General features: G+C 43.0%; 1 protein-coding gene across 6 annotated transcripts in view; it reads left to right on the top strand.

Moving 5' to 3' along the window:
- The window catches only part of TTC23 (tetratricopeptide repeat domain 23), a 157,274-nt gene that overhangs the window by 49,045 nt on the left and 95,243 nt on the right, over positions 1 to 12,986 (top strand). For all 6 annotated transcript variants that reach the window (XM_025271599.3, XM_025271595.3, XM_044932794.2 and 3 more), the window contains one exon: positions 12,599 to 12,722. In XM_025271599.3, the coding sequence (XP_025127384.2) occupies positions 12,599 to 12,722 (124 nt within the window). The remainder of the gene's footprint in view (positions 1 to 12,598; positions 12,723 to 12,986) is intronic.

Raw genomic sequence — 12,986 nt, 5'->3', positions numbered from 1 at the left:
GCTCGGCTGGTAAAGAATCTGCCTGCAATGTGGAATACCTGGGTTTGATCCCTGGGTTGGGAAGATCCCCTGGAGAAGGGAAAGCCTACCCACTCCAGTATTCTGGCCTGGAGAATTTCATGGACTGACTGTATAGTCCATGGGTTGGCAAAGACTCAGATATGATAAGTGACTTTCACTTCACTTCTAATGTGTACCAGGTGCTGTGCAGGGGCTCGGGGCATGAATGGGAAAGCTATAACCTCTGCCTCATGGCCTGGTTGGGAAGATAGATAAATAATGATGGTCAGCATAAGTTCTGTGACAGACACAAGCTCAGGTGATACAGATGCAAAACCTGGAGTTGAGGGGAGGAGGTGTGAGCAGTGACCCTAGAGTTGGAGGAACAACAGCACCTGAGGCATGCTCTGGGGACGGGAGCTACTTGGACTGCACTGATAACAGTGCTTAGGTAGGAGAGAGGGCCCGGTAGTAGAGGGGACAGTAGTGTTTTGAGTGGAGGTGGCAGATGGGTGAGAGTCAATGGTCTGAGGGCGCACAGCTTGTTTGGTGAAACACATGGAACTATCTGGGAAGCAGGCTTTAGTTATACAGGGAAGGAACTGAGGTTGGATTACGGACCACAGCTGGGGCCCAGAGAGTATTCAACACCCAGAAAAAGTTTACACTTTCTCTTCAAGGTGCTGGAAACTATCACAGGATTATAAGCCAGAAAGGGCCATGAGCAAGTCTGAGTTTTTGGAATGATCACTCAGACCTCAGATACCTGAATAGAGGAGGGAGAGGAGGGATGCAAATTGGAGGAGGAGGGCCCATTCAGAGGGCATTTGCAATACTCCAGGCAAGGAATTATGAGGGCCTAAAATATGGCAGAAGGAAACGGCAACCCACTTCAGTGCTCTAGCCTGGAGAATCCCAGGAACGAGGGAGCCTGGTGGGCTGCCATCTATGGGGTCGCACAGAGTCAGACATGACTGAAGCGACTTAGCAGTAGCAGCAGCAAAATATGGCAGAGGCAGTTCAGTTCAGTTCAGTTCAGTTGCTCAGTCGTGTCTAACTCTTTGTGACCCCATGAATCGCAGCACACCAGGCCTCCCTATCCATCACCAACTCCCGGAGTTTACCCAAACTTATGTCCATCCAGTTGGAGATGCCATCCAGCCATCTCATCCTCTGTTGTCCCCTTCTCCTCCTGCCCCCAATCTCTCCCAGCATCAGAGTCTTTTCCAATAAGTCAACTCTTCGCATGAGGTGCTGAAGTATTGGAGTTTCACCTTCAGCATCAGTCCTTCCAATGAACACCCAGGACTGATCTACTTTAGGATGGACTGGTTGGATCTCCTTGCAGTCCAAGGGACTCTCAAGAGTCTTCTCCAACACCACAGTTCAAAAGCATCAATTCTTCGGCACTCAGCTTTCTTCACAGTCCAACTCTCACATCCATACATGACCACTGGAAAACCATAGCCTTGACTAGACGGGCCTTTGTTGGCAAAATAATGTCTCTGCTTTTTAATATGCTATCTAGGTTGGTCATAACTTTCCTTCCAAGGAGCAAGCGTCTTTTGATTTCATGGCTGCAATTACCATCTGCAGTGATTTTGGAGCCCAAAAAAAATAAAGCCTGACACTGTTTCCACTGTTTCCTCATCTATTTCCCATGAAGTGGTGGGACCAGATGCCATGATCTTAGTTTTCTGAATGTTGAATTTTAAGCCAACTTTTTCACTCTCGTCTTTCACTTTCGTCAAGAGGCTTTTTAGTTCCTCTTCACTTTCTGCCATAAGGATGGTGTCATCTGCATATCTGAGGTTATTGATATTTCTCCTGGCAATCTTGATTCCAGCTTGTGCTTCTTCCAGCCCAGCATTTCTCATGATATACTCTGCATATAAGTTAAAGAAGCAGGGTGACAATATACAGCCTTGACGTACTCCTTTTCCTATTTGGAACCAGTCTGTTTTTCCATGTCCAGTTCTAACTGTTGCTTCCTGACCTGCATATAGGTTTCTCAGGAGGCAGGTCAGGTGGTCTGGTATTCCCATCTCTTTCAGAATTTTCCACAGTTTATTGTGACCCACACAGTCTAAGGCTTTGGCATAGTCAATAAAGCAGAAATAGATGTTTTTCTGGAACTCTCTTGCTTTTTCGATGATCCAGCAGATGTTGCCAATTTGATCTCTGGTTCCTCTTCCTTTTCTAAAACCAGCTTGAACATCTGGAAGTTCACAGTTCATGTATAGCTGAAGCCTGGCTTGGAGAGTTTTGAGCATTACTTTACTAGCATGTGAGATGAGTGCAATTGTGTGGTAGTTTGAGCATTCTTTGGCAGAGGCAGTAGAAATACTGAAATCTTTTGATAAGAATTAGGAAATATGAATCAGTGAAACCTGGTAACAAAGGGGGCATAGGAGGTAGAGAGACAAGATTGAGCCCAAGAGGGTATATACAGTCCTGACTTAGGTTTCAGCCAGCTTGGGGGACCAGGGACTTGTCAGTCCCCTTTGTTACTGTCGTGAATACAGGAAGAAGAGCCAGGAACAGGGAGAGAATGTGTGAATTTGGTCTTGATATTCATTGCGCACCAGATGTCCTCTAGGCCTACTATGTGCCAGTCTGTGTGCTATGTAGGTGTCAGCTGGCAGCCTGCTCCCCAGAATTATACGAGAGAATCAAGCCCTAGTGCCCAAAGGCATTTGGTGTATGTGAAGAATCAACTTCTCTTCTATGCATCTAAAATGGTTGTTGTTGTTCAGTCGCTAAGTAATGTCCAACTCTTTTGAGTTGGCAAGAATTTCTGAGGCAAGAATACTGGGTTGCCATTTCCTTCTCCATAGGATCTTACCTAGCTGGGATCAAACCCACATCTCCTGCATCAGCAGGGAGGTTCTTTATCACTCAGCCACCAGGGAAGCCCATCTAGAATGGTGCCAAATCATTTCCTGTGATGCGAAGTTCAGATGAAGAACGCCTGGATTCAGTGGTGAACAGGACAGACAGCCGCATGCCCCCATGCAGCTAAGGAGCAGTCCACTTTGTAAATAACTAGCTAACTAGAGATGTGCCAAGTGCTCTGGAGGAAACACGGTGGGCCTGTCGTAGGTAAAGTAGGGCCCCTGTGAGGAGGTGACATCTGAGCTGACACCTGAAGGAGAGAAGGATCCAGCACAAAGGAGCTGAGGGAGAGGAGCTCTAGGGAGAGGGAACAGCACACATAAAATTTTGGTTTGGCGCAAGCAGCGTAACTGTGTTTGAAGTGATGAGAAGAAGCTTTGGGCGGATGTAAAATGCCATTGGAGAGGCAAGTCTTTCCAAGTCTCAAGTGCCCTAGAAACCTTTAATGTGTTTTTAAGAAAGTATTAACTTGACTAATTTGCCTCTTGAAATACCATTCTTTGGTAATTTTTTACTATAAAAAACTTTTCAACTTACAGAAAAGTTGTAAGATGTACCAATCGGTAACATTTACTTTACATTTCTTCACACACACTGCCATTATTTTTCTGAATATCAGAGAGTAAGTTAAAAATACATGGTCTTTTACTCCTCAATATGTCAGTGCCTATTTCCTAAGAATAAAGGAATTTCTCCAACATAACCACACTACAATTATTGAAGTTCATTTCAGTTCAGTCGCTCAGTCATGTCCACCTATTTGCAATCCCATGGACTGCAGCATGCCAGGCCTCTCTGTCCATCACGAACTCCCGGAGCTCACTCAAACTCATATCCATCGAGTTGGTGATTCCATCCAACCATCTCATCCTCTGTTGTGCCCTTTTCCTCCCACCTTCAATCTTTCCCAGCATCAGGGTCTTTTCCAGTGAGTCAATTCTTTACATCAGGTGCCCACAGTATTGGAGTTTCAGTTTCAGCATCAGTCATTCCAATGAATATTGGACTGATTTCCTTTAGGATTGACAGGTTGGATCTCCTTGCAGTCCAAGGGACTCTCACGAGTCTTCTCCAACACCACAGTTCAAAAGCATCAATTGTTTGGCTCTCAGCTTTCTTTATAGTTCAACTCTCACATCCATACATGACCACTGGAAAAACCATAGCTTTGACTAGACAGACATTTGTTGGCAAAGTAATGTCTGTGCTTTTAAATATGCTGTCTCGGTTTGTCATAGCTTTTCTTCCAAGGAGCAAGCGTCTTTTAATTTCATGGTTGCAGTCACTATCAGCAATGATTTTGGAGCCCAAAAAGGTAAAGTCTGTCATTGTTTCCATTGTTTCCCCATTTATTTGCCATGAAGTGATAGACCAGATGCCATAATCTTAGTTTTCTGAATCTTGAGTTTTAAATCAAATTTTTCACTCTCCTCTTTCACTTTCATCAAGAGGCTCTTTAGTTCCTCTTCACTTTCTGCCATAATTGTGGTGTCATCTGCATATCTGAGGTTATTGATATTTCTCCCAGGAAACTTGATTCCAGCATGTGCTTCATCCAGCCCAGCATTTTGCATGATATACTCTTCATATAATTTAAATAAGCAGGGTGACAATATACAGCCTTGATGTACGCCTTTCCCGATTTGGAACCAGTCTGTAGTCCATGTCCAGGTCTAATGGTTGCTTCTTGACCTGCATACAGATTTCTCAGGAGGTAGGTAAGGTGGTCTGATATTTCCATATCTTGAAGAGTTTTCCACCAATTTGTTGCGATCCACAGTCAAAGGCTTTGGCATAGTCAGTAAAGCAGAAGTATATATTTTTCTGGAACTCTCTTGCTTTTTCTGTGATCCAACAGATCTTGGCAATTTGATCTCCAGTTCTTCTGCCCTTTCTAAATCCAGCCTGATCATCTGGAAGTTCACGGTTCACATACTATTGAAGCCTGGCTTGGAGAGTTTTAAGCATTATTTTGCCAGCAACTGAGATGAGTGCAAATGTACAGTAGTTTGAGCATTCTTTGGCTTTGCCTTTCTTTGAGATTGGAATGAAAACTAACCTTTTACAACAGTCCTGTGCCCACTGCTGAGTTTTCCAAATTTCCTGGCATATTGGGTATAGCACTTAACAGCATCATCCTTTAGGATTTGAAATAGCTCAACTGGAATTCCATCACCTCCACTAGCTTTGTTCATAGTGATGCTTCCTGAGGCCCACTTGACTTTGCATTCCAGAATGTCTGGCTCTAGGTGGGTGATCACACCATTGTGTTTATTAGGGTTGTGAAGATCTTTTTGTATAGTTCTTCTATGTATTCTTGCCACCTCTTCTTCACATCTTCTGCTTCTGTTAGGTCCATACCATTTCTGTCCTTTATTGTGCTCATCTTTGCATGAAGTGTTCTCTTGCTATCTCTAATTTTCTTGAAGAGATCTGTAGTCTTTTGCATTCTATTATTTTCCTCTATTTCTTTGCACTGATCACTGAGGAAGTCTTTCTTATCGCTCTGTGCTATTCTTTGGAACCCTGCATTCAAATGGGTATATCTTCCCTTTTCTCCTTTGCCTTTAGCTTATCTTCTTTTCTCAGCTATTTGTAAGGCCTCCTCAGAGAACCATTTTGCCTTTTTGTATTTCTTTTTCTTGGGGATGGTTTTGATTGCTGCCTCCTGTAAATGTCATGAACCTCTATCCATAGTTCTTCAGGCACCCTGTCTATCAGATATAATCCCTTGAATCTGTTTCTCACTTCCACTGTATAATCATAAGGGATTTGATTTAGGTCATACCTGAATGGTCTAGTGGTTTTCCCTACTTTCTTCAATTTAAGTGTGAATTTTGCAATAAGGAGTTCATGATCTAAGTCACAGTCAGCTCCTGGTTTTGTTTTTCCTGACGATATAGAGCTTCTCCATCTTTGGCTGCAAAGAATATAATCAGTCTGATTTTAATGTTGACCATCTGGTGATGTGCATGTGTAGAGTCTTCTCTTGTGTTGTTGGAAGAGTGTGTTTGCTATGACAAGTGCATTCTCTTGGCAAAACTCTGTTAGCCTTTGCTTTGCTTCATTTTGTACTCCAAGGCCAAATTTGCCTGTTACTCCAGGTATCTCTTGACTTCCTACTTTTGCATTTCAATCCCCTATAATGAAAAGGACATCTTTTTTGGTGTTAGCTCTAGAAGGTCTTGTAGTTCTTCATTGAACCATTCAACTTCAGCTTCTTCAGCATTACTGGTTGGGGCATAGACTTGGATTACTGTGATATTGAATGATTTGCCTTGGAAATGAACAGAGATCATTCTGTCATTTTTGTGATTGCATCCAAGTACTGCATTTCTCACTCTTTTGTTGACTGTGAGGCCTACTCCATTTCTTTTAAGGGATTCTTGCCCACGGTGGTATATATAATGGTCATCTGAGTTAAATTCACCCATTCCACTCCATTTTAGTTCACTGATTCCTAAAATGTCCATGTTCACTATTGCCATCTCCTTTTTGACCACTTTCAATTTACCCTGATTCATGGACCTAACATTCCAGGTTCCTATACAGTACTGTTCTTTATAGCATCATACTTTACTTCAATCACCAGTCACATCCACAACTTGGTGTTGTTTTTGCTCTGGCTCTGTCTCTTCATTCTTTCTGGAATTACGTCTCCAATGATCTCCAGTAGCATATTGGGCACCTACCGACCTGAGGAGTTCTTCAGTGTCCTATCTTTTTGCCTTTTCATACTGTTCTTGGGGTTCTCAAGGCAAAAGTACTGAAGGGGTTTGCCATTCCCTTCTCTAGTGGACCATGTTTTGTCAGAACTCTCCACCATGACCTGTCCATCTTGGGTGGCCCTACACAGCTCCCATGTTTCACTGAGTTAGACGAGGCTGTGGTCCATATAATCAGCTTGGTTAGTTCTCTGTGATTGTGGTTTTCATTTTGTCTGCCCTCTGATGGATGAGGATAAGAGGCTTATGGATGCTTCCTGATGGGAGAGACTGACTGAGGGGGAAACTGGGTCTTGTTCTGATGGTGGGGCCATGCTTAGTAAATCTTTAATCCTTAGGAAATTAATATTGGTACATATTATTATCTAATCTATAAACCTTATTCATATTCCTCCAATTATCTCAGTAGTATCTTTTACAGGAAAAATATTAGACAGAGTCATGTTTTAGTCCATGAAATCTGGCTGACTAGAATTATTATGTCTCTTTGAGTGAGTGAGTTTGAGTAAGTGAAAGTCACTTAGTCATGTCTGACTCTGCGACCCCATGGGCTATACAGTCCATGGAATTCTCCAGGCCAGAATACTGGAGTGGGTACCCATTCCTGAATTCTCTAAGGGATCTTCCCAACCCAGGGATCAAACCCAGATCTCCCACATTACAGGTGGGTTCTTTACCAGCTGAGCCACAAGGCCTCTTTAGTATCCTCTAATCTATTAGAAAAGCCCTTCCTAGGTGGTTCAGTGGTAAATAACCCACATGCCAATGCAAGAAAGGTGGGTTCAATCCCTGGGTCAGGAAGATCCCATGGAGCAGGAAATAGGAACCCACTCCAGTATTCTTGCCTGGAGAATTCCATAGAGAAGCCTGGCAGGCTGCAAAGAATCAGACATAGCTGAGCACGAGCACAAAACACCAACAAATCTGTCAGATCAGTTCCTTAGCCTGTCTGTGTCTTCCACAATTTTGATATTTGTAAAAAGCACTTGATTAGTCTGCTTGGGCTGCTATAATAGAATACTACAGATTGGGCAGCCTAAACAACAGAAATTTACTCCTCACAATCCTGGAAACTGGAAGTCCAGGATCAAGGAGCCAGCAGAGCTTCTGTCTGGTGAGAACTCACCCCTTGGGCTGTAGACCACCACCTTCGAGCCGTGTCCTCACATGGCCTCCCCTTTGTGCCTGGAGGGTAGGGGAAGGAGGAGAGAAAGGTGTGTCTTCTCAAAAGGACGCTAATCCTATTGGATCAGGGCCCCACCTTTATGACCTCATTTCACCTTAGTTACATCTTTAGAGGCCTTATCCCCACATGCCCCATTGGGGGGTTTAGGGCTTCAACAAAAGAATTTGTCAGGTGCCACAAACGTATACTCCAACTGTTTTGTAGAATACCCCCCAATTTGAATTTGTCATGTGTTTTCTTGATGATTAGAATCAGATTATATATTTGGGGCAGAAATCCCACACACCTGAAAAAAGGCCCTTTCTGGTGCATCTTGCTGCTACTGCTGCTAAATTGCTTCAGTCATGTCCGATTCTATGCGACCCCATAGATGGCAGCCCACCAGGCTCCGCCATCCCTGGGATTCTCCAGGCAAGAACACTGGAGTGGGTTGCCATCTAGAAGGCATATGATGTCTGTTTGTCTTGTTACTATGATGCTAAATTTGATAACTTGGTTAAGGTGCTATCTGGAAGGTTTCTTCACTGTAGAATTATTATTCTTCCATTTGTAATTAATCAGTATCCTGTGGGGAGAATTATTAACACTATAAATATATCCTATTCCTCATCAAAACTTCACCCCTTACTTCTAACATGCATTGATGATTCTCACCTGAATCAGTTATTGCTATGATGTTTGTCAAATGGTGATTCTCTGACTTTGCCATGCTTTCAATATTTGTTTATTAGCATTCTTTTTACAAGGAAGACCTTCCCTTCTTCACACATCATTGTTCATTTATTTATATCAATATGGGTTCAAGATATCCTATTTTTCAATGTGTTACAATCCATTATCATCATCAAAACTTAAATTATTGTATATTTGCTGTGGGAGCCCCTTCAATCTGGCTTCTGAGTTCTTGATACGTCCCTATAATTCTTTCCTTGATTTCAGGCACAACAAGATTTTTTGGTTTCATCTTGTACTTTCCCTGTTCCAGCTGTGGTTTCAGGGAATGCTGTTTCATCCTAGTAGAGAATAGTATTTAGATACCAAGAGCTGTGTATGAAATGCCCATTTGGCCATTTATGGCCAAACTGATCCTCAGAGTCGTGTGTTTTAATATTAAGAATGATGTTGTTGGAAGAGCTCTGGACTTTGCATCAAGGAGCTTGACTGTGAGTTCTGATTCTGCCACTTGGTGGTAAATCGTTTTGCCTTTCTGGTCTCACATTTCTTCCTTAAATTGAGGAGATCAACTAGATTATATATGAGGCTCATCCCAGTTCTGAGATTGTCTGCCTACACATACTTCTCTTCTACCTCTTACCCAGGCCTGTTGGCTAAAGCCACTGGAACCGGCAGGGTAAAGTTTGGAAAATCAAAAAAGGATATCTGGACTACACATTCTAGCAAATAAAAAAGCAGAGCGAGGACAGGCCACAGTTTCAAAGTGAAACTGTGTGGAGGTGCAAGTCCTTTGAGCTTAGGCATTGGCCCTGGTCCTTGATGCAGGCAGTGAGGACCCAGGCTGTGATCTGAGAGGCAGACTCTCAGCTGCATATAGCCCTTCCTTGGAGTCTTGTGGTTGGGACAGATTCACCATCAGATCAGGTCCCCCTCTCTTTTTGGCAAACTGTCTGTCTAGACTTCTCAATGTTTTTATAATTTATTTCTTTCTCATACACTGTGTTCGTTTGCTCTGTGTCCGAGGAAGCCATTCCCTAAATTTCCTGGCTCTTAGAGGCCATAAAAAGATGTTTCCCAAAAGAAGAAATACACACACATGAAGCCAATAGACACATGAAGATGTTCAGCCTTACTAGCTTTGCAGGAAAAAAATGAAAACTAAAACAAGGAGAAAGAGCTAACTGACAAATTGGCAAGTTAACCCCCAACTAGTGCTGGGCACTGCGTAAGGGGCATTTCATGCTCACATGCCACGCTGGAAGGGAGGTGCGGGATGGGGGCAGCTTCTCATGGAAGCTGTCTAGCAAACTCCAGCAAAGCCTCAGGGCTTTGCATATCCTTTACCCAATTGTCATGTTCCCAGGAATTCATTCTAAGAAAATACTTACAGATATGAGCAAAGCTATCCACACAGGATGTTCAGAGAGAAAAAATTTTTTAAAACAACCTAAGTGCTTAAATATTTGTGGGTTGAATAACTCACTTATGATATATCCATACAGTAAAATACTGTACAGCCATTAAAAATTATCACAAAACATGATATGGAGAAATGTTCACAAATTGTGAAAACAAGTTGCAAACAGTTATGTAGCTTATAAGCCTATTTTTAAAAAGAAAAAGATATATAGATTCACAAGAATGAAGAATAGAAAAAGATTTAGCTACCTACTTATCTTGAAGAGGTACAATGGCAGGTGATTTTTCTTTTTTCCTTCTTTTGTTTGCTCACTTGTGTTTTGATAATGGGCCTTCCCTGTTGACTCAGTGGTAAAGAATCTGCCTGCCAATGCAGGAGATGCAAGCTTGATCTCTGGGTCAGGATGATTCCCTGGAGAAGGAAATGGCAACCCACTCTAGTATTCTTGCCTGGGAAATCCTGTGGACAGAAGAGCCTGGTTGGCTACAGTCCATGGAGTCTTGAAAGAATCGGACACAGGTTAGTGACTAAACAACAGCAACATTTTGATAATGAGCATATATTATTTTTGTAGTAAGAAAAGTGTTACTTTTACTATACTACATATGGGAAAAAAACACAGCTCCATCTTCCTTTATCACTGTGAGTGAGCACAGTGTGCCCTCAGCTTCTCTTGCTAAGTCAGAAAAGCAGCTGTCTTGGGGTCAAGTGTCTGGCCATGTACTGTTGTCAAGGGAATGTTTCACAGTGAAAGTGTTTCTAACCCACATGGAAACTGTGTGGAAGTGCAAGTCCTTTGAGCTTAGGCATTGACTGGGAGGGTCGGGTATCCTGGGTCTTCTCCTGGGTTTTCTACACAACTCTATCCTTATTCTTACCATTCTTCCTCTGCTTTACTCCCTTAGGCTGCATACCTTCTACCTCCTCTTTTGCTATTCCAGCTATCTATTGCTATATCACGTCCCAAGACATGTGTGTTTATGTGTGTGTGTTAAGTAGCTTCAGTCATGTTGGATTCCTTGCAACCCTATGGACTGTAGCCCACCAGGCTCCTCTGTCCATGGGATTCTCCAGGCAAGAATACTGAAGTGGGTTGCCATGCCCTCCTCCAGGGGATCTTCCCGACGCAGGGATTGAACCCTCATCTGTTATGTCTCCTACATTGGCAGGCTGGTTCTTTACCACTAGTGCCACCTGAGTAGGCAGTCTTAGACCAAGACTTAGTGGTGTAAAACAAAAACAGTCATTAATTTCACTCATGAGCCTACAGTTTGTGCAGAGCTCAGTGGGGTCTGGTCAGCTCTGCTCCATACAGCATCAGCTGGGCTCAGCAGGCGTGGAGCATCCGCTGCCAGGGTGGCAGTGTTCTGCAGCTGACTGACGCTGTCATCAGCTCATCTCCGTGGAGGCCTCTCTGTGGGGCCGCTTAGGCTTCCTCATGAAATCATGGTTAAGCTATTAGTCTTCTGGGGCTGCCGTAGCAAAATGCCACAGACTGGGTGGCTTCAACCAAGAAAGTGTATTTTCTCACAGTTCTGGAGCCTAGAAGTCTAAGGTCAAGGTGTTGAAAGGGTTGGTTTTATTCAGCACCCTCTCTCCATGCCTTGCTGACTCCTGCCTTCTGTGTCCTCACAAAATATTTCTCTGTGTGTGCCCATTTCTCGTGTCTCCTTCTCTTCTTATAAGGACACCAGTATATTAGATGAGGCCCCCATTGTGATGGCCTCATTTTAACTTCTTCACCTCTTCAAAGTTCATCTCTCCAAATGTAGTTATATTCTGAAGTACTTAGGACTCCAACAAATGAATCTGAGGGTGGGAGACACCTTTCGGCTCATAGCAAGTTCCAGGAGTGAGTACCTAAGGGGAGACAGGGAGTAGAAGCTGCCGGTTCTTTAAGGCCTGGGCCCGAAAAGTGGTGCTGCCCCACTGCCTCCACATTAGTTTAACCACGCAGTCATAAACCCAGATTCAAGGAAAAGGGGCATAGACCACCATCTCTGGATGAAAGGAGTGTCAAAGAATTTCAGAGCTGTATTTTAAAACCACCAGCCTTGCTTTGAGAATATTGCTGCTCTAAGCTGACCTGGAGCTGGAATCCACACCATTCACTATTCTCTTTGTCCTGGCACTGGATGAAAATGTGCTTCTTACTCTTTTAACAAAATCTGCTTGCAAAGTCCTGCTGACCTCATTGGCTGTGCTAATATCCCAGCTACTAAAGAAGATGTTTGAATTGAGAGCTAGAGGGTGTTACTTGAAAACTACCACCACTGGCCTACTTGTGTCTGAAGATGTAGGAGCTGGTCATTTATGGGCAGCTTCTTTATTCCATAACATTTTCCACTATTTACTATAAACTTAAATGTACTATAAATTTTACTGTTTTTTATGTATATTGTCTATTTCACCCAACCAGATAAATACCCTGTCACCAAAAACATATCTTTGTACTATAATCTTAAATGTACTATAAATTTTACCATTTTTTAAATGTATATTGTCTATTTCACCCAACCAGAAGAATACCCTGCCACCCAAATCAGATCTTAGTTTTGTTCTCTGATGTATCACATATATTTAAAACCATGCCTGGCCCATAATCATCACTCTATAAATGTATATTGAATGGATAAAAGTACACATTGATTTTGTACCTTGTTGTCTAACTAGTGGGCCCGTTTTTCCTTCCTTCAGTACAAAAAGGCTCTCCATGAGCTTGTGCACTGCATGGCTCTGACAAGGATCTGCTACGGTGATTCCCACTGGAAGCTGGCCGAGGCGCACGTTAACCTGGCTAAGGGTTATCTTCAGCTGAAAGGTGAGTCTGCCTCAGGCTGCGGAGGATCATCTGGCTGGTTTCTGCTTTTTTCCCAGACTTGGCTTAACTTTAGGAGGGTCAGGTTTCCTTGGATGTTCTCCTCTCCACACACTGAGAAGCCATTTCCTTTCACAGCCAATATGATTTTCTAATATAATATGCAAAAAAGAGAAGGAAGATTTTAGCCCTGCAGAGCTTTATTCTTTATGATCTTAAAAACAGTTCTTAGGAGAAAATTGATTTGTTAGCTTTGAAGGCATTGTA

The sequence above is a fragment of the Bubalus bubalis genome, chromosome 20 (genome assembly GCF_019923935.1).
Source record: "Bubalus bubalis isolate 160015118507 breed Murrah chromosome 20, NDDB_SH_1, whole genome shotgun sequence".
NCBI lineage: Eukaryota > Metazoa > Chordata > Mammalia > Artiodactyla > Bovidae > Bubalus > Bubalus bubalis.
The sequence above is the reverse complement of the archived record's forward strand: the minus strand, read 5'-3'. Positions and strand labels throughout refer to the sequence as shown.